Source organism: Malus domestica, chromosome 13 (assembly GCF_042453785.1).
Source record: "Malus domestica chromosome 13, GDT2T_hap1".
Lineage (NCBI taxonomy): Eukaryota > Viridiplantae > Streptophyta > Magnoliopsida > Rosales > Rosaceae > Malus > Malus domestica.
In genome coordinates, this window is record NC_091673.1 from 4,787,111 (window position 1) to 4,813,012 (window position 25,902).

General features: G+C 36.5%; 3 protein-coding genes and 2 long non-coding RNA genes across 7 annotated transcripts; 3 read left to right on the plus strand and 2 right to left on the minus strand.

Annotated features, from left to right (window-relative positions):
* Positions 1 to 3,695: 3,695 nt before the first annotated feature.
* Positions 3,696 to 8,764, plus strand: LOC103451823 (probable methyltransferase PMT2). Of its 2 annotated transcripts, XM_008391252.4 has the most exons (7): positions 3,696 to 4,104; positions 4,706 to 5,351; positions 5,496 to 5,706; positions 5,816 to 6,110; positions 6,539 to 6,910; positions 7,326 to 7,403; positions 8,145 to 8,764. In XM_008391252.4, exons 2-7 carry the CDS (start codon positions 4,713 to 4,715, stop codon positions 8,368 to 8,370), a joined length of 1,821 nt encoding a protein of 606 aa, XP_008389474.1. In that variant the 5' UTR covers positions 3,696 to 4,104; positions 4,706 to 4,712; the 3' UTR covers positions 8,371 to 8,764. The 2 variants fall into 2 exon arrangements, with proteins under 2 accessions (XP_008389474.1, XP_070666361.1); XM_070810260.1 differs by lacking the exon at positions 7,326 to 7,403 and having other exon boundaries at positions 3,793 to 4,104; positions 8,145 to 8,248.
* Positions 8,765 to 10,816: 2,052 nt separating this feature from the next.
* Positions 10,817 to 12,286, plus strand: LOC103452330 (protein PHYTOCHROME KINASE SUBSTRATE 1). Its single transcript, XM_017336655.2, has one exon. The coding sequence runs from the start codon at positions 10,817 to 10,819 to the stop codon at positions 12,284 to 12,286; it is 1,470 nt and encodes a 489-aa protein (XP_017192144.2).
* A 2,350-nt stretch (positions 12,287 to 14,636) lies between these two features.
* LOC139190284 (uncharacterized) lies at positions 14,637 to 17,045 on the minus strand. Its single transcript, XR_011574386.1, has 2 exons — positions 16,639 to 17,045; positions 14,637 to 15,088 (listed from the first exon to the last, which is right to left on the minus strand). It is a non-coding gene; the product is annotated as an uncharacterized lncRNA (long non-coding RNA).
* A 3,544-nt stretch (positions 17,046 to 20,589) lies between these two features.
* On the minus strand, positions 20,590 to 23,366 carry LOC103451822 (sphinganine C4-monooxygenase 1). The gene is made up of 2 exons (XM_008391251.4): positions 22,813 to 23,366; positions 20,590 to 21,427 (listed from the first exon to the last, which is right to left on the minus strand). The coding sequence occupies exons 1-2, from the start codon at positions 23,032 to 23,034 to the stop codon at positions 20,876 to 20,878; spliced, it is 774 nt and encodes a 257-aa protein (XP_008389473.1). The 5' UTR covers positions 23,035 to 23,366; the 3' UTR covers positions 20,590 to 20,875.
* A 1,260-nt stretch (positions 23,367 to 24,626) lies between these two features.
* On the plus strand, positions 24,627 to 25,731 carry LOC139190726 (uncharacterized). 2 transcript variants are annotated; one of them, XR_011575082.1, is made up of 2 exons: positions 24,627 to 24,978; positions 25,061 to 25,731. It is a non-coding gene; the product is annotated as an uncharacterized lncRNA (long non-coding RNA). The 2 variants fall into 2 exon arrangements; XR_011575083.1 differs by having other exon boundaries at positions 25,297 to 25,731.
* The last annotated feature ends 171 nt before the right edge of the window (positions 25,732 to 25,902 follow it).

Here is a 25,902-nt window from a genome sequence, read left to right on the forward strand (position 1 = left end):
CTAGATCTAGTTTTTAAATGATGGTAAATTTAACTTTATGAAAGTCATGATTATTGAAATGGACTTTAATTATATAGAATTAAAGCTGATAAATGTTATTTAGTCAAACTTTGAAGAATGTAATAATGTATGAGAGTGGTGGTCTATGTTAGGTGATACGCCATATGCCTATAAGTCGTCCTTGCCATCTCCTATGAGAATCTGAGTGCTGGGTGAGGATTTTGCCTAATCATTTTGATTTTTTACTTTACACATGAAAGTTGATCATTAATCAAAGAGTGCAACTTTGCTCACAAGGGTGATGGTCACTCTTGTTGATTATTATTAGATTAGTTTGGTTTAATTGATTTAATATATAGATCTCGAAATTTAAACTAATATAACTGAAATCCATAAAAGGATGAGCATCACCCTTAATTAGTGTTTAAAATATCGGTATTGATAGAAATATGGATATGTAAATGGGATGAAATATCGATGGATATATCAAATATCGACATTGGTGGAAATATCGATATGCATATTTAAAATGAAACTTTAGGAATTGTCAAGCGTTGGTTTGAACGAAATATAAGAGTTTCTCCAATATTAAACAAATGTGTTAGAAATATCGACGCTATATGTCAATTTTAACCTAAACTTAAGAGTTTATCTGATACGAGGTGAAGTTTAGACTTCACCGATTCATTCTATTTCCATATATTTTTCTGATTTTTTTTATATTCCTATGGAAATATCAGTCGTTTCGAACAAATTTTAAACTCTACCCTCAATTCAAAATGAAAAAAAAATGCGCTTTTAAAAAGTTGTTTTTATATCAAAAACGCTATTTATACCATTATTTATACAGTAGATATAAGACTCATATGTATTAGTGAATTCTATCTATATTAAGAAGAGAATACAAACTGTTTATACCATATTTAGAGCCTCGTATTTAGACATCGTATAAATACTCGGGGAACTTAAATGTAATTATGTAATAAAGGAATGGGCAAATATGTAATTATGGGAGGAGCCCTTATTCTATAAAATGGCCTCCTCACCCTCACAAACGGAAAGGCCTCTCCTATCTAGAGCAAGGCTCTCACACTCTCTCCCTCACTTCTCAGAGAATACAATACAATCAGTGTGGAGGTAGCCCAAACCTTGGGGTGAACCACGATAACTCTTGTGTCATTTACATTACTTGCAAATTCACGGTCGGATTTACATTGTTCCAAGACCTCCGGTTTTGTGCATCAACACAAACGATATAGCACTTACTCTTTTTCATATATAAATTCCCCCATCAAACCAGAATTTCTGCTCCATCAAACGAGAGATTTTTCAGTGTGACCGTCATATGAGGTAGTACACCACGTGTTCTTAAATAAATGGTGGAATATATGTGTTAAATGATTAATAACTTAAAAATTAAAATTTTCCACCATTTACATAAAAACATATAGTGTACCATCCGTATTCCGGTCACAACTAAAAATTTCTCCCACCCAAAGACCAAAAATCGTGGAGAACCCCCTAATCCCCAGTCTTGCCATTTGTCTCTTCGTCGTCGGGCATTGGAATCGCACCTTAATTGGCGCGTGGGTCCCAAGCACTGTCAAGCTCTAAACGCTGTTTTTTGTTTGTTGGACTCCAAGCACTTCATAATCAAATAAAGTTTAATAAAAAGTTTACTCAAAATATAGACGTTCTGTCATATTTCACTTAGGTTAAGCATGAAAACATGAGTTACTTAGTATTACGATATAATGATATTTTTTTTTATTAATAAATAAAAATTCTTAAATTCGATTTTCGTAAAAAGATTAATTTGAATTACATTATTGTACATACAAGTACGAATAATATGTTTCACATCCATGATTAAATTATTTATAAACACAAAAGATATTAAGAAAGAGAAAAATTAAACTCGGTACTTCAAATACAAGATAAATGCTATTTCGCTTTTTTAAATGCAGAGAAATGTTATTTGCAAACTCTTTCTTGTAATTTAGACTACTCTATCTTAGACTCTCTTGCAAAAAGAATATATATCAATGACGAAAACATATAATTTATTTATATTATTTTGTTGTTAATGTGTTAAATAATAAATATTCACTAAAACGAATTATAACGTTTCTAGTTAGAAAATGAAAGGAAAACTAATGAAAAAAGCTTGAAAACTTTGAGTTTTAACGATAAGGACAAAATAAAGGGTAAAGTGAATAGTAGCAGGTTTGACTTTTTAGTGTAAAAATATGGTTTTTCGTTAAAATGAACAGTACCGCGAACTTTTCATTAAAACTCCCTAGAATGAATTCCGTTACTTTGCAAGAGGTCATTTTTTTTTTTACAAAGTGATATCTAAATTTCTCTAAATATTTAGAAAACAGTATACATTGTCCGATTAATTGGCTTAAGGCATATTGCGTACATAGTTAGTAAAATACATAACAAATATAATACATTAAAAATAATTATGTGTATTATTCAACTACTTTATTAAAAAAACATTTTGAAAACATTAGTCACTTTTAAAATTTAATATTAAATTTATTTAAAATATTTGTTTATCTTAATATTTTCAATATCATATTAAAATTACGTATAAAAATGTGAATTTTGTATATTTTATTAAAAATGTGTCAAAATAATGTGTATTAAACATAAAAAAATTTGTTCGCATGTGAATAAACATGTATGGTACTTTTGAGTTATAATTATAAAAGACGTGCAATTTAACGAACCATTAAAACATATTAAAAAATAAAATTATTTTAAAAAAATACATTTGTACGCGTATTATATACTCAAATTTGTTAATTATGGTTGTGTAGTTAGAAGTTCAATAGATTAAGGGTTGTAATATTCATACACCTTTTTTACTTCTCAGACACCTCACATATACCCCTTTAATTTCTCAGACAGCTTTTTAATTTTCAGGTGTCGGATCAAATGAATTGAAAAATATCAAATGATATAAATTACTAAGAAGTGTGTGTGGAGTAAAAAGGGATGTGATAGTACACCCCTATATTAATTTGTATGAAATATGACCAAAATTGCTCATATTAATTTTGAGTACAAATCCTCCTTGGATCTAAAAAAACAGAGCCTAAGCATCAAATAATCTAGACCGTTGAAATTTATCAAATGGCTACAATAATTATAAATTTTTGAGGAGCTTCCTGTTTGTAGCCATTAAATCAAAGGGATGTGCTATCCACACACCCCAAATTACTTCTCACACACCCTTTGTTAATTTATGTTTGTTGATCTTCTTCAATTCATCCGATCCGACGGTCGAAAATTAAAAGGGTGTGTGAGAAGTAAAATGGGATGTGTGGATATCACACCCCTAAATCAAATTTCAACGATCCGAATGATTTGATCCTTAGGCTCCGTTTTTTGTTTTTTTAGATTTGGAGAGGATATGTACTCATTAATTTTGTTCATTCAGCTGTCGTTCCTAATTTTAATTGGTCAATTAATGGTGAGAGAGCGAGGTAAATTGTTTACCCTCCTGTTTGGGTGCATTTCCTATCCTCTCATATTTTATGCGGTTATGGTTAAACAACGTCAATATTTTATATTATTTTTTTTATAGAGATAATAAGAAAAAAATAATAAAAATATAAAATATTAACGTAGCCTAATCGTGATCGAACAAATAAGAGAGAATGAAAATGGCATCCAAACAATCTGCCTCGGTGAGAGAGACCGTGATCGCATCATGTCGTACAATTTTTTGTTTTGTTTTTTCTTTTCATTTTCTCTCCGCTTTTATATAATAAAAAAAATACAAGGAGAAAATCCAGTTCCGCATATAAATGTCACAACAAACTCATAAATCCACAATTCAGAAAAGGATCTCAATCACCCTCGGTCACCAGATTTTAAAGCTCCTTGAGGTTTTTTCAGAGGCTTTGTGTCGCTTCTCCACCGCCATCAGTGAATCCCCCACCTCCACACGCACACTCTCTCTCTCTCATAATATCAATTTCTCACCCTCATCATTCGAACACAGAAAAAAGAGTGAAGATTTTCTCTTTTTTCTTTTGCTTACGTTGGATAGATCTCGACGCTCTGCTCGCTTTTTCCTTAATGCGATTGGTAAGCGATCTAAGCATTCGCACCCCATTTTTCTTATGCAATTTTCAGTAATCCGTGTTTAATCAGCTTCTTAATTAGTGGTTGTTTTTGGGTTAATTAGAGATTGATCCTTGGTGTTTGATAAATTTAATTTGAACCTCAGCACAGTAAAGCTCTAATCTTTGTTGGATCTCATTTGGGAAACAAAAAACTCTGGAGTTTTAAAGCTCCAAGCTTCTCTCACTAGCTATTTTTAAACAAGCAGAGCATTACCCAGTATGCTAGTTTTGTGCTTTTTATTGTAATTAGAGAGTATTTGCTTGCTTTAAACGGATGCTTAATTTGTTATTAATGGATGCATTTGGATAATTAATTACACTTAGTGCTCTGCTATTTTGGTTAATTGGTTTGTCCTTTTTCTTGTAATTGTAAGTTAAGCAAATCCAATGCAGGTTTTACGGTGTTGTGACGTAACAGACGCACTCAAATCGTAATTAGACACAGATTTGTGATGGAATGTGTGTGTGTCTGTGTGTCTGTGTGGTGTTGCTAGTTGGTAGTGGATTTGCATTTTTTGGATTTCGTTTTCTGTGGCAATTAGTTAGTGTGGGAATTATTTCAGGTGTTCAATGGCTCCCAAAGCGAACGCAGATGGTCGGACTAGGAGCTCGGTACAAATTTTTATTGTAGCTGGTTTGTGCTGTTTTTTCTATATATTGGGTGCTTGGCAGAGAAGTGGTTTTGGGAAGGGAGATAGTATAGCTTTAGAGATCACTAAGAATGGGGCTGACTGCAGTATCATTCCAAGTTTAACTTTTGATTCCCACCATGCTGGCGAAGCTGGGAATATTGATGAATCAAAGCCCAAAGTTTTCGAACCGTGTCAACATAGTTACACTGATTACACCCCATGCCAAGATCAAAAGCGTGCAATGACATTCCCTAGGGAAGATATGAATTATCGAGAGAGGCATTGCCCTCGTGAGGAAGAAAAGTTACATTGCCTTATTCCAGCACCAAAGGGGTATGTAACTCCATTCCCCTGGCCAAAGAGCCGTGACTATGTACCATATGCCAATGCACCATATAAGAGCTTGACTGTTGAGAAGGCTGTTCAGAACTGGATCCAATATGAGGGTAATGTATTTCGATTCCCTGGTGGGGGAACGCAGTTTCCTCAAGGGGCAGATAAATATATTGATCAACTTGCTGCTGTAATACCAATAAAGAATGGGACAGTGAGAACTGCACTGGACACTGGTTGTGGGGTATGTTGTGTTCCCCCAATTCACTGTTTCTTTAGCCTTGATTCCATTCTTTTATGTTTTCCCGTTCTCTTATCTGGGAGAAAATTTAACATTTTTTTCTGATTGTTTGATCCATATGACATAACAATGGTATATTTTTCTTAGGTTGCCAGTTGGGGTGCATACTTGTTGAGTAGACATGTTCTGGCCATGTCGTTTGCGCCAAGAGATTCCCATGAGGCACAAGTCCAATTTGCTCTTGAGAGGGGTGTACCTGCAGTTATTGGTGTTCTGGGTACAATAAGGCTGCCTTATCCATCCAGAGCCTTTGACATGGCTCATTGTTCTCGTTGCTTAATTCCATGGGGAATAAATGGTAAGCATTAGATACACCAAACTCAGAGCATTTCTACTTGGTATGAATTGTTGATATCTAATAATCAGCAGTCATTTCTGACATTAAATTTACTATTTGTTGTGTACAGATGGAAAATATCTCAAGGAAGTTGACCGAGTTCTTAGGCCTGGGGGTTATTGGGTGCTTTCGGGTCCTCCAATTAATTGGAAGAATAATTACATTTCATGGCAGCGTCCCAAGGAGGATCTTGAGGAGGAACAGAGACAGATTGAAGAAGCTGCTAAACTTCTTTGCTGGGAGAAAAAGTCTGAGAAGGGTGAAACTGCCATTTGGCAAAAGAGGGTGGATTCTGATTCATGTGGAGACAGACAAGATGCTTCCCGTGCTAACTTTTGCAAAGCTGATGAAGCAGATAGCGTCTGGTATTTTCCTGTGCTTAAATTTTGTTTACCATTCTCATTGTTTTTAATATTGGGAGGCCTTCGTGCAGTTATCAATTGACAAGAAGACATTGATTCTTTTTTTGGTCTTCCCTTATAACTTTACATGTATCCAATTTGTGTTCTCAACTTTTAAATGCCAGCATGTATAGGAGGATGATAGAAAATATGGGGCAACTACTTTAAATGAATGCTAATGGTGTTCAAACGTTGTTACCTTAAAGTTTTTAGCAGACAGGGTTTGTTGTCATCTGTAATGAAAAGCCTTGCAGAATTATTTTTAGTTAAAAGGGGTCCTGAGGTCTAGATGGGTTATAATTAAATCTCATGTTTGTGCTTTTGCTTATCAGCTTATGCTGTTAACATAGATATATCTTTTCTTATTTTTTCTTCATTTTGGTTGTTATCAGGTATAAGAAAATGGAGGGATGCATAACACCATATCCTGAAGTTTCCAGTGGGGAGTTGAAGCCATTTCCAAAAAGGCTTTATGCTGTTCCCCCCAGGATTTCTAGTGGGTCTGTTCCCGGAGTTTCTGCTGAGGATTATGAGGAGGATAACAAAAAATGGAAGAAGCATGTAAATGCTTATAGGAGAATCAATAAACTAATTGACACAGGAAGGTATCGCAACATTATGGATATGAATGCTGGTTTGGGTGGTTTTGCTGCAGCAATTGAATCTCCAAAATTGTGGGTCATGAATGTGGTGCCCACAATAGCTGAGAAAAATACGCTGGGTGTTGTATATGAGCGAGGATTGATTGGCATCTACCATGACTGGTACCCTACTCTGAACTTCCCTCCCCTGTCTAATTGTTTTCCTCTAAAGCATCCTTTTTAGCAAATTCTGTTGACATTCCTATATAACCATTCAAGTATATTACACGCTTCCTAGGGACCTAGACTCTGCTTTCAAGATAAATCTTATATCCTTTCCTGCTAAAAATGTCTTCTGGCAGCTGAACATTTGTGTTAGAACTTAAACCATGTCAATAGAAGTGCGTGTTGCGTATTTTACAGCGTGCGTATGGCTTTTTCCAAAAAGGTTTTAGAATATATACCCATCTTTTTTTCATGAAAAAGAAAAGTTCCTGTGATGTGTTAAATAATTGTGAGGTCCTGGAGCAGATCTCTCCTTCCATTAATTTTGTTTGTTTATCAATCATTTTATTCTTTTTTGGTGATGCTATATCAGGTGCGAAGGTTTCTCTACTTACCCAAGGACATATGACCTCATTCACGCCCATGGTGTTTTCAGTTTGTACAATGGAAAGTAAGTATATCTTCATTAGTTTTTGGCTTTCTTTAGTGCTTTTTACTCCAACAAAGAAAGCCTTGGCTTATTTGGTGTAATACCTAATTAGATATTCCCTAAGTTACTTGGGCTCAGTACATAGAAAACTGTGTTAAGCTTGATTCTATGGCCGGTTCCAGTAAGGATGGATTGACCTTGATAATGTTAAGCTCATTTAGGTCAACCCGACATTGTGGACTTGTTTAGCTTCACTCAATCTTGGCTATCCACCCATTATGCTTTTTCTCGGTCGAATATTGTTCTTGAAGCTTATTGGATTGGCCTGCCTTATTTTTTCAAGTAGAACGATTAAGATTGGTTAATACGGTAGACTTTTTATGAAGTTCTTTTACGGTCCAACAGTAATTTCCCTGAGCACTTCGCTTATAAAAGATGGTACACGAAGCCATTTAGTTGAGGGTGAGGTGATTCTTTTGGTTATGACGGTATATGCACTTGTAACACCAACTATTTATTAACTTGTCATAATAAGAATCTGACTGTAGTGTTGCGGAATCATCTTAATGAGGGATAGTATATGTAGATCCAATCAGGGGTAATTGTTTAAGTACTGACGGGGATTCCATGCTTGCAATAGTAGAGGTAGAACTAACCACTTCAATTCCAGATTGTTTCTTATGCCAAGACCAATTCACTGTTTTGCTTATGCTTTCCTTCAGCTTTTCTGTGACTGATTAAGCTGTATTGACTATATTGCAGATGCAATTGGGAAGACATTCTTCTTGAGATGGACAGGATTTTGCGGCCAGAAGGTGCGGTCATATTCCGCGATGAAGTTGATGTATTAATTAAGGTGAAGAAAATAGTTGGAGGAATGAGATGGGATACTAAAATGGTGGACCATGAGGATGGTCCCCTTGTACCAGAGAAGGTATTGGTTGTTGTCAAGCAGTACTGGGTTGGAAACTCCACCGACACACAATGAACGCCTTAAAGGACAGCTTCTGATATCGTGGATCTAAGCTGGCAATGTTCTCTGTTACAAGTCCTGACAGGGATGTGTATTTTTCCGGTGAGCACTTTTGCTGCCCGAGTACTGAGTACTTCATACGGAGGAGGGCTTACACAATCTATGTTTGCTAACTATCTTCCACCACGTTCCTTTGTAGCATTTTATAAGTAGACAAAGCTACAGAGGTAATATGCTTGTATGTTTAGAGTATCATTCATTTTACAGAACCCCTTTTTTGTTAAATCTGTACGCCGCAGAGGCCAAAATTCGATCAAACACTAGCTTCCTTAGTTGACTGTCGAATTTCAGATGTATGATTTGCACTTGCAGCCTGCAGCTTAATGTGTTTATCCTTTTACTCATTCAATTTCCTCTCGAAACATCGATATTCTCTGGTTTTTAAGGTTTCCTTTCCATTTTTACCACTTTATTATTTTCGCTTCTATGGCTCGTACAATCGACATGTGAACTGCCTAAATCTGGCCGACTGGTGTTGAGAAGGCAAAAACCAACAACAATTGGAATTTATTGCGATGGGATGGAATTAGCTTTTTTGGTTTAGAAATGAATTCAAGTCCGCGTGTAATATTCATATCCTCACCGCCCTTAATTTCATAAAGTGAAATTTTTGTCCGGTCAGCTTCATCTCACATTGGATATGAAAGTCTTATGATAAAAGTTTAAAAGCTCTTCGGCCTCCCCAATCACTGTCATACCGGCACGGTAACACGTTACAAAGAGTCTCTTTTCATTGTGTTTCATCAATTATTGATGATAATTTTTCTACTGATCTGAAGAAGAAAAAAAAAATATTGACAGATCAATGGTGTTCCGACTTCACAAGACACCGCAACCTGTGGATACTGAGACGACAAATTCTGTGTGTCTTTGTATTAACAGAGGAGGATGGGTGCTATTTCTTTCTTTAAATGGCTTTACTTGTATGACAGATCAAATACAAATTATTATTGTTCACATACACTTCATATTCTCTAGAAATTTAAAGGAACGACTTAGAGGTTTGTAGCTCGAGAAGTCGAGATTATTTGTCTATGTGTCCGAAGTTTTGTGCTCAATTTCAAAAGAAGATAACTCAAGAAGACTGAAATCGCATTTTATTCACCAGAGTCGTTCTAAAATGACTTGATTCGCTAACCGTAGAATCTATATTTAGTGATGAGGTGAGGACCGTTGCCTGTTGAGGACTTCCGACTTGGATTACCATTTTCTCATAGAGTTTCAAACGCTTAGGGATTAATTAGGGAGGCGGTCAGCCGCCTAGTGCCTTGGTAGAAATTTTTAGAACAGTGGTCATAACTTATTTTAAGAAAATTAATCATGCATCCAAAGTCATGTATATGTTATGTATAGGTAAAAAGATTCAATAGGATAGTATGACCACGTGATTGTATAATATCCAGAATCCTACTTCTAAGAATGCCTAACCAATCACGTGATCGGGTTATCCTACCGAAATTTTTTGTATGTACATACAGAGGGCAGCTCTAGGTCTGTTGTTAGTCATATCTTCTTTAAGAAAGAACCAGAAGTTGAAAATTTTCTTTGGTATTATTGGAACCCAACAAGTTGGTGTGAGCTTGTTATATTTGTAGGCGTCCAAAATGTTCAAATAAGCACCATGTTATATGACAGCCGCAAATATGGAAAGCGAACCAAACATTTAACGTATACATTTGGCAGATTTCTTGGAAATTTATATGTCGAGTTTATATATTATACAGAGTAATGCTAGGAAGATCACATATTTATACTACATTTGTGTGCTATATCACATAATAAATGATGCATACAGTTAATATCCGATAAGATAAATTTATTAATTGACGTGACATGTACATATCAGTTATCACATCAAATAATACACATAATATAAAAATACGATCCCCCAACATTTTCCTATTACATATAATGGTAACCTGAAAACCAATGATTTTTTCCTCACGTGAAAAAATGGCAAACTGTCAAATTAGGCAAACAAGCAAATATGTCCCTACCCTCTGAATGTACAACTTTTCATGTTCCATGATAAGCCTATGCCTCTACATATACAACCATACTTCTCAACTAGCTCTCTCACCAGCCTAATCTTCTCTAAGCCTCTAAAATATTCAACAAAAACCCTCCTCGTCAATTCAATTCCTCTTTCAATCTGATCCATCTTCTCTTCGGTTTCAAATTTTCAAACTTCTGATTTTTTTTTCTTTTTTTTTTCTTTTTGTAGTTTTATGTGTTTTCTCCCTAGCCTTTGGAAACCAATTCGTTTTCTCTACTTTTTGTTACATAGAGTTTGTTCGAGAATTCAACCCTTCACTCGAGTTCCAGGATTCGATTCAACTCCGCTCCACCAACATTACTTGTCTCAAAAAAGTTTCTTGGAGAATTTTGAGTTCTCTTCTCTATGGCCATTGTTACCTCAAAATCAACTAGTAAGGCGAACCTCTCGCAAACTTTTCCATTCGAGAACGCCGCCGCCAACCATGATGCTTCATTTTCTTCATACTTCAGCGGCAATGAGGAAGCCGTCGTGCATAAACTCGCCGATCAGGCGAGCAAGGAGCAGCAGCATAACAATAACATTCACTTGGGAGCAGAAAAGGAAGCAGCTGACGACGAAGAAATTGGAGTGTTCAGAGCTGAAAAATACTTCAATGGAGTAATAGATGAGGAGACAAGCGTCACAAGCCCGAAAAGCGGCTGCAGCAGCACAAATAAGTACCATCATAACAAGGATAAACCAGTAAGTATGGATCACATGAAGATAAGGGTTCAGCCGGGGACTCCGAGTGTGCGTTCTGAATCGAGCTGGAACAGCCAAAGCAACTTGCTTCGAAGCGCGTCGAGAAATCCTTACCGGACAAACACAACTACGGGAAACAAACAGAGGAAGAACTTCTTTGCCAGCCTTGGCTGCAAATGTTCGTGTTCAGATAAGAATTCGGTTGATGTGGATGAACACGTCGGCGAGATCAGCTTCAAGAAGAACGACAATGGTGCAAACACAAGCTGCACGACAACACCAATTAATCATAAACCTCCTGGTGTGGCAGAGATTGTTGATGAAGTTGTAGTTGATATGAAAAAAAACGAAAAGCTCGAAAAGTTAGGAGTTGAGTTGGGAAGAGAGAACTGTTTTACTTTCCCAACTTTAAAATCCGGGGCGGGGAGTTTGCCGCCGAAGATGCTTCCCTTTCAACAAGCAGAAGAGGAAGCAGAGAAAGTGAGGAAGTCTCTGGAGGTGTTCGGCTCCCCTGTGTTTGTGAAGCGAAATAAGTCTTTCGCCCTTGGAAAAAAACTTACAATGCTGCCGCGGGATGAGTTTCCGGCAAATTCTGGTGGTGTAATCTACAACAATGAGTCGGATAGTGATGCAAGTTCGGATCTTTTCGAGATCGAGAGCCTCACCGGCAAAGCAAACCCTTTTCTTGCGCGGCAAGCATCAGATGCTGGCTCTGCGACGCCAACGAATTGTTATGCGCCGAGTGAGGCGAGCATAGAGTGGAGTGTGGTCACCGCCAGCGTTGCTGACATGTCCATGATGTCCGACTTCGAAGATCACCAGAGACCAGCGAAAATGGCTCCGAATTCTACAAATGCCAAAGCAAGAATGAGCAAGGAAATTCTGAGGCACCACTCCGGGGCACTGTTGGGTTGTAAGAGCCATAAATCTGTGAAAGTTGCAGGAGATGCACACAGAAGTACATATCAACACGAGAAGAACAATTTCGAACCACAGATCATGCGTCACCGGGCAGAATCATACATGGCAGGGACAAGGTTTCAAGCTGAGACAACTAATAAGCTGGCAAGCTTTGATGCCAGAGTACAAGGGCATGCTCTTGCACAGGGACGAAGCCAGAAATTTAACTAAGAGCCCACCTTAAAATATTTGAGCTGCTTTTTTGGACAAATAAAACTAGTTCTTTTACAAATGCTGAAAAAATTAATTTCAAAATGCCTAATTTTATTACTCTATTGTCTAATTTTGTCTTTAATTATTGACAATCTAATGCTCATTTGTACTAATTAACCAAATACATGCAACTCAACAAGATTTAGACATTAATGCGTGAGAAAAATATTCAGGAGGGAGGCGCATTTAAAAACTAAAAGAGGATTTTCACTATTTTAATATGATTAATTGAATAATCTGCATACCAAAAAAGATGGAAATGATTAATCGAATAATTTGTAATGCAGAAAAAATGGGATGAGAGGGGACATGTGCCCCCATTGGGCCTTACCTCCCTCCGTCCATGCTCTTGCAGCACGGCCGCTTCCTTGTTCACATTCACCACATGCTTCACATCTTTTTGTTCATGTAGTCAAGTAAATCTATTTATTGATGTAGTATATATAGTATATGGACCATAATTTTCTCTAGTAGTAGTGATTAATTCCAAAGGCTGCTTAAGTTTTAGAGTACGGCAATGTATCACATACCTTACAGAATTTAACGGCTGGATGTGCATTAAAGAATTTAAAAGGTATATCTAAATCACTTAAAAGTTAGAAGGCAATGCATACCATACATTGTCACACTTGCCATAATAAACTCCACAATACCTAGTGTACGACATACAAAACTAAATTTAATGTAAGACATATATTATTGAATTTAATGACTAAATATGCTTGAGTATCCAATTTCAATACGCAATAATTCTTTTTATGTCTATATCTAACTAGTTTTCTTACTAGTTCCTTCCAACCTTTTCTGCAAGGAAAATGCAAAGATTTTGGTGTATGTTGCTGGCCTATTACACGCAACCACAGGAAAGCTACTTTTCAAAAGCTTCCTCTTCCATGACATGCTTAGAAGGCTACAGATCTATCTTTCTGTTTTCTTGTATTCTCGTGGATTCAAAACCGAGGCTCCCAATACTCCAATTTCAGTGCTTCACAAAAAAGCAGCTTAAACGGGAAGCTAACATGACCGAGTTGTCAAATCTTTATTCCCCTTTAACGACCACACCTGAAGTGACACACACACATATAAATATATCTAGGGAGCTGATTTTCACACATCTTTTATAGCTTTTCTCACACCCCTCTTTGTTCCTGGTCATCGGATTGAATAAATCAAACGAAAATAACATACATGATTAGCCAGAAGTGTGTAGAAAGCTATAAAAGGTGTGTGTTTATTAGTTCCCTATATCTAAACAAAGGTAAACTGTTAAGCGGTTACAAATCTTTTACACTTTTCCTCCTTCACAATTGCTTTGAACTTCAGTAGAAACAGAAATAGCAGAAACATTGTATCCAGTTCTATGAACAGAAAGCTGTCCATCATCAGAGACAATCAAAACTCAATCAGACCCCACACTGGGATGGATTTGCTTCCCACTTGTAATAAGTAATCCGGGTATGAAGCATGCATCTGGTCTTTATAATGATTGTCAATATGAACAGACTATTTACATTGGTAATAGGAGCAAATATTATATAATTTAGACAACATTTGGTTCAGGCAAGCCATGCTCTGGGTTATTCCTTCGTTAATGATGATGTGACATTAGTTCATCGAATCATTCCTCATTCAATAATGATGTGATATCATTTCATCTTTAAAATATGATAATTACAATCTTTAGTTTCCTTATTATCATCTACATATCATATCTAGAAAATTCATTCACTTTTGAAAACCATTAAACCAGTCATATATGTCGAAAAATAAAAATTTATGTAACGAGTAAGATCCTTATTAATCGTCAATTTAAATCCCTCAATAATCACACATAAAGTGATTTACATTAGGTCCCTCATGGGAGAAGGTCTTGGGTGCAACACCCATACGTGGTGGGCAATGGGGGTTGTGGGAGTGGGGTGAGGTCATTATATAGGATAGTGGTGGGTTTCAAGGCAAGCGGTGGTAGGCCATAAGGGGAGATATTGTATCTTTGTCTGCACATATACGTAATCCGAGTACCGAACTTCAGAATTTCTCTCCTAAATTTTTAGTTGTGACGTTAGGGCTAGAAAGATTCGTAAGTTAAAAAAATAAGTTCAACCATGAAGAGTGGCCTGAAGCCAGAAAGGTTCCCACGTGTTCCTGAATACAACCTCCAAATCAAATAATTCACTCAATTTAGTCTTCTCTTACTATAATTTTCCATTCTCTCCAGCTATATACTTTTTAATGTCGATCTTTCAATTTTAAAGGAAGGAATGTCTTCCAAAAATGACATAATCCTCACCATGAAACATTCATACCCTCATTAAAAACTAGAGGCATAATTGGATAAGCATCAAAATCTGCAATAACTTGCTTATAAATACACTGCCCCATTTCTTGCCCTTCTATTTCAAGTGCCTGGGCCAAATATTTTATGATTTATTTCAGTACTAGATCTCATCCCAAATGAACAATAATATGAGGGAGAGGGTCTACTACTGACACTAGGGTTTCTACTTTGTACCAGTAGATCTCAGTGGTGATGTTGTTTGTTCGGAAGCTTTCTTAAACATTCCAATTGTCTTGACGTGCCACGAGAAGAGGAGAGCTAAGTGAGAGAAACTTGCATGTCAAGGCGTAAATACTGTCTTTGGGGTTGCTTCTTCCGACAAACGTTGGTCACATTTCTTTATGTTATTTGTACCACTAACCGGTTTATGAATGAGTGATCTAGAAGTAGTCTCTCTGGCCTTTAACTTAAATGTCTGTAACCTTGTGAGGTGAGAGGTAGGAACAATAAACCTCGTCATATTGTAAGAAACGTAAAGTACTAAAATTAAACGAGAGATATTTGCACGTCAAAAATGTACACAATTTTACGAGAAGAGAGACAGATATGAAAAATGTATAAACTCTATGACATACGAATTGTATTAGAAAGGGGTAATGTTATGGAGATTAAATTTGAAGATAAAATTTGCAAACTAAATAATGTATCACCAATAAGAATGAACACATTTATTAATGTTTAAGTAATAAATCAATCAACTTTCATGTCCTTTAGTTTTCAAAATTTGTCTACAAATTTAGTCTTCCTAAACATTATCCATTAGAAAGACGCACATGTGCAGATGTAAATTCAAGAAGGAGAACATGCTTGAGGGCCTCAGGGCCATGAATGTGAGAGAGGACAACATCAATCAAACACAACACACCGCACAAACACTGAGAGGTAATCGGATCAAGTGTTTACTTCTAATTGGAAAACGTAACCATCTTCATCTCTTTTATTAAAGTAAATTGTAGCAATGATCATTTATCTTTAATCAAATTGGAACAATGGTTCTTCAACTAAAAATTCATTACAATTGGTCCCTCAGCTCATCAAAATATGTAGTTATGATCATTTTCGTCAACTTCATTAAAATTTTATCAAAATAAGTTATGTTGGAATGACCATTGCTACAATTGGGGTCCCTCAACTCATCAAAACGTGTAGCTATGGTCATTTTTGTCAACTTCATCAGATTTTTTTCAAAACGAGTTATCTTGGAATGACCATTGCTACAATTGAGTTAAAGTTGAGGGACCATTGCTTCAATTAGGTTAAAGTTGATGGATCATTGCTTTAATTAGGTTAAAGTTGAGGGATCAATGGTAATGAATTTTTAGTTGAGGGATCGTAGCTGTAGGTTTTGATGAGTTGAGGGACCAATGATAATGGATTTTTAGTTGAGAGACCATTGCTCTAATTGAGTTAAAGTTAATGAACCAATGCTACAATTTACTCATTTTATTAAGTTAGGTATATAATTCAAGGAATGAGGATCCGGGGATATTCCAATCACATCCGTTTATCGTACATCATGCGGCCAGTTTTAATTAGGTAATGTTTATATTTAATTTTAAATAAAAAAATTTATAATAATTTCTGACCGCACGATATACGATGAACGAATATGATTGAAGGATCCCCGGATCCTCATTCTAATTCAAGCACAGACGTTGAGGATCATGATTGTGATTGTGAACCAAAAAGCGTGGGAAAGTAAGCACCCCATATCCTATTGAATTTAACAACTGAATGTGCACTGAAAAAATAAAAAATTACTTCTAAAGCACTTAAAAGTTAGAAGGCATTGCATACTATACATTGATGCATAGTCACACTAGCCATAAAAACTCCATACCTTAGTGTATAATATACAAAACTAAATTTAATGTATGACATACGTTACTGAATTTAATGATTAAATATGTGCTGAATATTCAATTTCAATACGCAATAACTCTTTTTAAGTCTGCATCTAACATTTTGTTACCGTTAAAAGATCATCAGTTCTTGACGAAATGGATGTAGCAGTGGCTTGTCGTTGAAATGGATGTAGCAGTGGCTTGTCGTTCCTTCCAACCTTCTCTGCAAGGAAAATGGATGTGTCTTGCTGGCCTATTACAAACAAATTGGTCCGCAGACTGCAGTGCAAAAGCACATTTCTCCACGCATGCGCAGGAAAAGTGCTTTCCAAATACTTCCTCTTCCTTGACATGTTTATAACTTATAAGGCTACAAATCTTATTTTTTTTTCTTGTATTCTTGTGGATTCAAAACCTGAGGCTCCCAACACTCCACCTGAGGCTCCCTACACTCCACTTTCAATGCTTCGCAAAAAAGCAGCTTAAACTGGAAGCTAACATGATCGAGTTGTCAAATCTTTTGTCTATATTCCCCTCTAAGGACCGCACCTGAAGTGAGATATATATATATATATATATATAGATAGAGAGAGAGAGAGAGAGAGAGAGAGAGAGAGAGAGCTCTAGACAACGGTGAACTGTTAAACAGTTACAAATTTTTTACACTTCTTTCATCCTTCCCAATTGCTTTGAATTTCAGTAGAAACAGAAATAGCAGAAACATTAACTGTATCCAGTTTTATGAACAGAAAGCTCCCCATCATCAGAGACAATCAAAATTCAATCAAACCCCACACTGGGATGGATCTGCTTCACACTTGTAATAAGTAATCTGGGTATGAAGCATGCATCTGGTCTTTATAATGATTGCCAATGTGAACAAACGTCCCGCATAGAGAATCTGGACAATTCTTGGCTCAGGGTAGGTCATGGTCTGAGTCATTCATTCATTAATGACGATATTACATTATTTCATTAGACCATTCCTCATTAATAACGATGTGATATCATTTCACCGTAAAAATGTGAAAATCTCAACCTATATTTCTCTTTATTATTATCTAAAAATTAAGTCTACAAAAATTTATTCAATTTGAAAACCGTTTAATCATTTATATATGTTGACAAATCAAGAATTAATATAACAAGTCACATCCTTATACGTATACATCAATTTGAATCCCTCAATAATCACGCATAAAGTGTTTTATATTAGGCCATCTCCAACCGAAGGCTGGCCAGAGGGCTCGTTTGAGCCCTCTAGCCCTCCAAGATTCCCCAAGATATTAATATTTTAATGAACAGTACAGGGCCATATTTGCCTCCGTCTCCAACCGAGGGCCAGAGGGCCAAAGGGCTCGTTTTAGCCCTGTCACAAAAAACCGTCTCCAACCGAGGGCCAAAGGGTCATAGGGCCAAACATAATTTATTATTTAAAAACTACAATTTAATGTTGTATAAATGGTCTAGGAAGTTATACGAAAAAAATAGAATTGAAAAAAAATATGAAACAAATTTTGTGAAATAAAAGTTATAGGAAAAAAAATATGAAACAAAATTTGATTCATATGAAAAGGAAAAAAAAAAGGGGAAAAAAAGAAGTTTACATTCATTAAAAAAAAAAAAAAAAAAAGAAGTTTAAATTCATTAAAAAAAAAAGAAAAAAAAAGAGGCCTAATAATACAACGGCTACTAGCCGTTATATTAAAAAACATTTCAAACTATTAGTGTCGTTATAACCGACACTAATAGTAGAACTATTAAAAAAAAAAGAATATCTTTAATGCTGTCGGCTATAACCAACAGCAATAGGAAATCATTAAAAAAAAAAATAGCCAGCCCGGGGCTGGCTGGCTGGCCGAAAGCAGCTAGCCCTCCAGCCTTCCAGCCCTCTCCGATCCCGTGGGGGCCTCCCAGATTTCAGAGCCCTCTGGCCTAGCCCTCGGTTGGAGACGGTTTTAGGGCTATTTTCAGCCCTCTGGCCCTCTGGACCCTTCGGTTGGAGATGGCATAAGTCCCTCACAAGAGAAGGTTTTGGTTACGGCGCCCATAGGTGGTGGACTATAAGGATCGTGTAAGGGGGTGAGGTTATCACATAGGATTGTGGTGGGTTTCAAAGCAGGTGGTGGTACACCATATGGAGAGGTTTTGTGTTTAAAGTCCGCACAGACACGTGAACTAGTTACGAACCCCAGAATTTCTCCCCTCATAGAAGCTAGAAAGATTCCATAAGTTTCAAAAAAAAAAAAAAAACCAGAGGTTCAACCATGAAGAGGGCCAGCAGCAAGAAAGATTCCCATGTGTTCCTTAATAAACGTCCAAATCCAATATTACAATCAATTTAGTCCTCTTAATATTATTTTCCATTATCTCCAGCTCTATGCTATTTAATGTCGATCTTTCAATTTTAAAGGAAGGAATGTCTTCCAAAAATAACATAATCTCAGCATGAAACATTCGTACCCCCGTTAAAAACTAGAAAGCATATTTGGATAAAGCATCTAAATCTGCATTAACTTGCTTATAAATACACTGCCCCATTTTTAGCCCTTCCATTTCAAATCCTGGACCAAATATTTTATTTTCGATGTACATGTATAACTTTTTCTTTTTTAATAAAATTATTATTATTAAGTGGAAGGGTGAGAGTTTGAAACTATTAACATGCAGAGAGTTTCAAACTCAGGATGCGTGGGTGAAGCCGCACCCTACCTACTCAGATAGGTGATGAAAGAATTTCAAACTCGAGACGCATGGATGTACAAGTATAACAAGTAAACTGCAGAAAAGGAAAAACAACAATCGTTTTTAGCAGTTTTATGATTTATTTGAGTCCTAGAACTAAACCCAGATGAACAATAATATGAGGGATTACTAGAGACGCTAGGGTTTCTACTTTCTACCAGTAAATCTCAGTGGTTATGTTGTTTGTTGGGAAAGCTTTTAGAAACATTCCAATTGTCTTGACATGCCACGAGAAGAGGAGAGCTAAGTGAGAGAAACTTGCATGTCAAGACGTATATACAATATACTATAACCTTGTGATGAACACTAAACCCTGTAATCTTGTAAGAAAAGTAAAGTTAAACGATAGAAACTTGCTCTTCACGAATGAACACAACGTTATGAAAAAGAGAGACAGGTACGAAAAATGTATAAACTCCGTGACAAGCGAATTGTATCAGAAAGACATGCATGTGAAGATGTAAATCCAAGGAGGAGAAAGTGGTTGAGGGCCATGAATGCGAGAGAGGATAACATCGAACAACATCATACACACCACACAACAAACACTAAAGGGTAATCAAATCAAGTGTTTAATTGGAAAACGTAACTATCTTCATCTCGTTTATTAAGATAGGTATATAATTCAAGCACTCACGTTGAGGATCATGGTTGTGATTGTGAACCAAATAGGATAGCGTGGCAAGTAAGCACCCCACACAAAACTTAGCTACCAACAAAACCATGAATCTTACAAAATTTCCTTAGGTGTCGGTTACTAGTCCAGAAAAGAGATGAATAGGATTTGCAAGGGTGAATTTGAATTTTCATTCAACCAGAGTAATTTAGAATATCGTATATGTCTCAGACCAAAAATAGCAGATGGACTCCCTAGTTGACATTCTAAACGAACCATTTTCAGCACGAAGCAGTTTGGCACAACCGATGGTTCTGGTTAACTCGTAACCGGAAATCTATTTCCTTAACACATAGGAATTAGGATCCGAAACCCAATTGAACGACAAAATCGAAACAATAGATTGAATGCATAAACCAGAAACATGCTGCCCATGAATGGAGCTTTAAACAAAACTTAGAAAGTACTAACATCTAACATCTTGTTGTCTTAATTAAACGGAGTTGGAATAATATGCCACCACTAGAACGGTCAACAATCATTTGGTTATGCCATTTTGGGTTTTGCTCTAACCAAAGCTATTGCATCGTTTGCCCCAATGATGGCCTTTTTTATCTCATCTGTACGCCGATCGAGATTGAACTTTCATTCTTACAACTATCGAGCATGAAGAGAAACTAGAAAACAATCTAGGGAGGAATTAGACTACATAAGCGAGTAGACCTGCACAATCACATCCTCAATCCAAAAGCAAATGTAGTTCACGATGACATAATCCGGTGGAAGATTGAAACCACCGGAGCTACTGTCGGAATTTATCTTAATACATGAATTCTTGATTCCACAACTAAGGTTTAAAACTCATCCAAAAAGGAGAACAAAAGAATAAGGCACAACACAGTATATGTATATACAAAAATATTTAGGCAGTGTGGTTCCCTAACAAAGAAAAAGAATAAATACCGGTACAATCGAATATAGACCCGTGTTTCCTCATGTAAGAATCAGATCTCCTTCTCTACTTTCTTAGGCCGCACTTCAAAGCCCCCACCTGCTCTCTTCTCTAATGAGTAAGGCATGTACGTACCAAGTATTCTATCCCACATAACAAAGAAAGGCTGGGAGAAGTTATACTTGTTTCCATAGAGCTGGTGATGGACATCGTGGTAAGCAGTATTATTTCTGAACAATGCATGGAAGAGGTTCCCAGGAAGCCATAATCCACAATGATCGTCCACCGTTTTGATGGTCGCAAAGGAGAAGAAGAATATGGAGGCCCGAGGAGACATACCAGAGAAGAGAAAAGACAAAGCCCCGCCAATTGTATCAAGGAGAAGTCCCTCCACAGGGTGATTGTACAGAGCTCCAAATGCATAGGGCACAACAAGTCGGTGATGTTGGGAATGGATATGTTTGTATAAGAACTTGTTGTGGTGCATGTATCTGTGCATAAAGTATTGCCAGGTATCCAAAACCACCATTGCAATAACAAACTGTCTTCCTAGATCAATGAAAGAAGGCTTTGTAACTGCATCCCCGCCATCATTTCCTGTCACCTGTCAATTAGATTTTTTTTCATAAGTTACGTATGTAAAATCAACAAACAAATATGAGCATACCGCAGATGATGCATCAAGTCTGAAGAAGGGGTCAGGAAATGGAAAAGATGATGGCAGGGTGCTATCGATAGTATAAGCACAATCTTTTAGCCAAAAAACAAAACTACCATATCCCTGCATAAATGAGGCAGAATTATAGTAATGACTGTAATTCATGCATCAATTGGGACTTTAAGAAAATGGAACTCTAACTAAGACTTGTGAATAACACTACATGCAAAAAGAGATTGCAACAACCACAGCAGAACCAAAAGCAAGTGAAGAAAAGGTAGCACAATGCATAGTAAAGATTCTGTTTTAACTCCCTAAAAAAGGTTATCATGAGGAAAGCAACGACAATCTTGGATAGTAACAAGTATCAAATTTGTTTCGTGTAATTTGTGGGTCAATATTAAACAATAAGGTGGATGAGGGACCTAATGTTCTCCACCTAATGATACTCAATCATCACCATCCTTTAGTGAAAGTTTGCAGTACTTATGACATACATTCAAGTGGAGCACCTAACTATTCAAAAGCTAAAACCTTTACAAAGTAAAATTTTCACAATAGTTCTTCAGAAAAAAAGACATACAAACTGACTGAGGGCGGCCACAGCTAGACTAGTTCTGGCTCAATCGTCCTAAACTGATCAATGAACCCAATTTTCTATAATCATGTTACACTTTCCTCATATGCTAACAACAAAAGGAAAGAAGCTTGCATAACACACAAGTCCATCCCTTGAAAACTCAAACGTCTTCCACGGTGAAGCTTAGATTCCAAGATATGTCATAAAGCATGATCGCTAAAACAATATAATGCGAAGAGGATAAGATCACCAAAACCTAAAGTATTAGGTAAACCAACCAAAAGAAGCAGGACCTGCTGCAACCATCACATTTCCAACTACTTTCCTAACCATGTAATAGAAAAAAACACGAAGAATCCAAGGTATTATGTAACTAGGCTGCCGTTTATCAGCCTGTTTGTTACATTTTATTTTCTTTTGACAAACGATTGAGTTAGTGGATTAAATTATTAGTTGTTAGGGGGAGGGGGATCTGGGGGATCAACGCGGTGCATAGGCATTAATGCTTTCGGCCACCAGCTGCCAGCCCGTTTGCTACAATTACCACACCATAAACATAACCCAGAAAGGAAAAAACATGTGCAAAACCAAATTATCAGAATTTATCTCCAAAAGAAAATTAATCAAAATTTGAGCCTCCCAAACCAAAACTTTCCCAATTCATAAGCTAATCAAAATTATTTCCTTCTGAGCATGGAAAATTAACCAAATTTTGCCTCAACAAAAAGGGAAAGGAAATTGAAGTAGTTACCGTGAACAGGATAATAGCGACAATAGCCTGAATCGTCTGCTGCAGAAGAACCCCTTTGACGACGGTTCTCTTGGAGACCAAATTCTTCTCGTCCTCGTCCTTCCTGGTGTGCAATCGGTACTCCTCGAACGAATCCAGCAGCACGTAAATCCCCGAATACGCCCAATATATCAAAACCGGGACGAAAGTTCCCAACAGCTCATCGGAAACCTCGATTCCCATCTTTTGATTTTTCAGGGGGGGGAAAAAGACGATCAAGACGAAGAAGGAAACCCACGAATCGAAATTCGCATCAAAAGTTATCGATTCGATTCGAATTTTACTCCAAACGGCCCTAAATTAGAGAAAGCGAGCCTAACCCTAAACTAAATTAGGAATTCTCTTCCCCCACCATTATTGGCGTACGCTGGAAATGCAATTGAGTTTTTAAAAATTGGAAATTTTTTAGGAAAAACATATTAAAATAATAATTTAAAAGAAAACGTGGGTCAAGTTTTGATTTTCCTGTGGGTTCCCGTGGGACGGACAAAAACAGAAAAATGACGGCAAGATTTTTCTCCCGTTTAAAAGCCGACAATTCAACGCGCAAGGGTGGAGAGTCCAAAGTGCCCCTGGGGACGACGTGTCAGCTTGTGCTCCTTGGAAGGCATTTTGGAGATTTTACAAATTATGATACCAAAAGTTCATGTTGATCATAGGAATAAAAAAGGATACGAAATATGTCGGTAACATACACTTGTGGTATCATATGACGTTTTGTATTTTGATCCCATGTGAGTGTGAATCTTTGGTATGGACATTATATGATTTAATTTGTAAGGTGGTTTAATAAAAAGTCGTCTGCCAAATTAACCATACAACAAAGAGAGTTTGAGAAAGTATATGAAGGAAGATGCTGAGTTGGTTGGACCCTCTACCTTAAGATTCTCTTTTGCTAGGCACAATGTTGGTCTTTATTTTTATTTTATTTTTTATATCTCTTTTTTATATCTTTTTTTTTTAACAAACGATATTATCTACATTAAGGAATTTGTGGGCTTAGCCTCACAATGTGCTAGCATTAATATGGTTTAAACTTGTTTTTGGTGAGAATCGAATCTAAGACCTCTCATTTATACAACCTCTAAGTTATGAGTTTCAGATACGTGTACATCCTTCAAAAGGTTTACGCTAGTTTGAATGGTCCTCTTGCAAAGAACTGCAAAGAGCAAATACATCTTCGTTAGACCCATTTCAACCATGGGCTAAAACCTATAATTCCCCTTCTCCCCCCCCCCCCCCAAAAAAAAAAAATCCACTCAAACCCATGATCTAAAATTAACCTAAAATCTAAAACCCAAATGGGGTCAAATACCAGCCCAACTTTAGACCACAAAGCAAAGTGGACCCTAGCAAATGAGACTGAAACTGGGGCTGTGAAGCCCACTGTCCATTCCCTACTCGCCTACGCGCTGCATGCGCCAGGCAATTTTTGTTGCCCAACAAACCCACGTGGGGTTGTTCCCCTGAGTGTCAGACCATTAAGTAGCCCAACGGTTAGTTTTCTTCATCCAACGGCTCGATTTAAATGGGTCATTGGTTAATCCAACGGTCCAAGTTCAAATTAATTTTTTTTTAGTTTTATATTTATATATTTATTGAATCCAACGACTTAGATCGAATATAATCAAATCTAAAGGTAAAAAAAAGATCTAACGGTCCAAATTCAAATTCAACGGCTAAAATAATTTAAAAAAATTATTTAACTTAAAATTCAACCAAAAACTCTATAAATACCTATGTATTTGTTCAAACATCCACACAAAACTCACTTTTCTCCTACAATTCTTCCAATTTTTCTTTCTACCATTTCTTCTCATTTCCAAATTTTTCAAGATGGCAAAAGAGCATGTTAGAGGTCATAATTAGACCTTTGACGAAGATATTGCTTTATATTTGGCATGGATTTCTATTAGCGAAGATGGTGTCGTCGGCACGAATCAAAATAGAAAGATTTTGTGGGGTAAAATCGTTGATAAGTTCCATGAAAACTCCAACGCCGATCGAAGGGAAGTTGGTGGTGTTTATAATCGGTGGAAGATTATCAACAAAGCGTGCACTTTGTGGAAGGGAAGCTTGCAAAAAGCCATGGTTGACATGCCTAGTGGAAGGGGCACCTCAGAAATTGTGAGTTTCTTTGTTGATATTTTAGTTGTCATGTATATAATAGTATTTTGCAACTAATTATTTTTATGTATTTGTTGCATAGGGTGACAAAGCAATAACAATTTATAAGACAAGAACCACACCAAAAAATCAAGTTTTTAAGTTGCATCATGCTTAGAACATCCTCAAGGATTGTCCGAGGTGGGGAACCAATGCGTACCAACAATGTGGAATATTATTTCATAGTGAAGCCCCACCCCTAAATGATGTCAATGAAAGTGTGAATTTTGCCGACAATGAATGTGTCAAACAAATGACCTCAACTTCTTCTTTTGCAAGGCCCCAAGGTAGAGATAAACAAAATGAAGCAAAGAGAAAAGGGAAGTCTCAAGATCCGATACGTGCACAGTTTGCTAGCGAAATTGCAAGAATGAACGAAAATCATATCTCTGGGCAAGAAGAATCAGCCCAAATGCATTTGGCCATGAAGGAAGAAGGGGATAGGGAGCAAGAAAGGTTCGAAATTAATTTGATGATGGAGGACCTCGACAAATACACTTCAGAGAGGAAGAAATACTTACGTGGTAAGCAAAATGACATTTTACGAAGGAATGCCACAAGGAGTATATTTCAAGATGATGATTCATCTCAAAAACTATCACACAAGTCCATCACCAAGTCAAGATGGTGGATATCATTATTAAGTTTATGTAGTTTATGAGTTTTCAATTGTATTAAGTTTACGTGGTTTATTAATTGTCTTTTTTTTTTTAAGTTTATGTGGTTTATTAATTGTCATTTGTATTAAGTTTATGTGGTTTATTAAATGTCGTTTGTATTAAGCTTATGTGGTTTATCATGATTTTCATGTATTGATTTAGTGATTTTTCAAAATTTATTGGAATTTAAATATTTTTAGGTTAAAATGTTCATAAAATTAATTTA

Bases quoted from the DNA above. Each gene is read 5' to 3' on its own strand.
- LOC103451822 (XM_008391251.4), bottom strand. From the start codon at position 23,034: ATGGGAATCGAGGTTTCCGATGAGCTGTTGGGAACTTTCGTCCCGGTT. The intron at 21,428-22,812 runs GTAACTACTTCA...TCTAATTGACAG, and splicing joins TCGCTATTATCCTGTTCACG to GTGACAGGAAATGATGGCGG.
- LOC103451823 (XM_008391252.4), top strand. From the start codon at position 4,713: ATGGCTCCCAAAGCGAACGCAGATGGTCGGACTAGGAGCTCGGTACAA. The intron at 6,111-6,538 runs GTATTTTCCTGT...GGTTGTTATCAG, and splicing joins GATGAAGCAGATAGCGTCTG to GTATAAGAAAATGGAGGGAT. The intron at 6,911-7,325 runs GTACCCTACTCT...ATGCTATATCAG, and splicing joins ATTGGCATCTACCATGACTG to GTGCGAAGGTTTCTCTACTT.
- LOC103452330 (XM_017336655.2), top strand. From the start codon at position 10,817: ATGGCCATTGTTACCTCAAAATCAACTAGTAAGGCGAACCTCTCGCAA.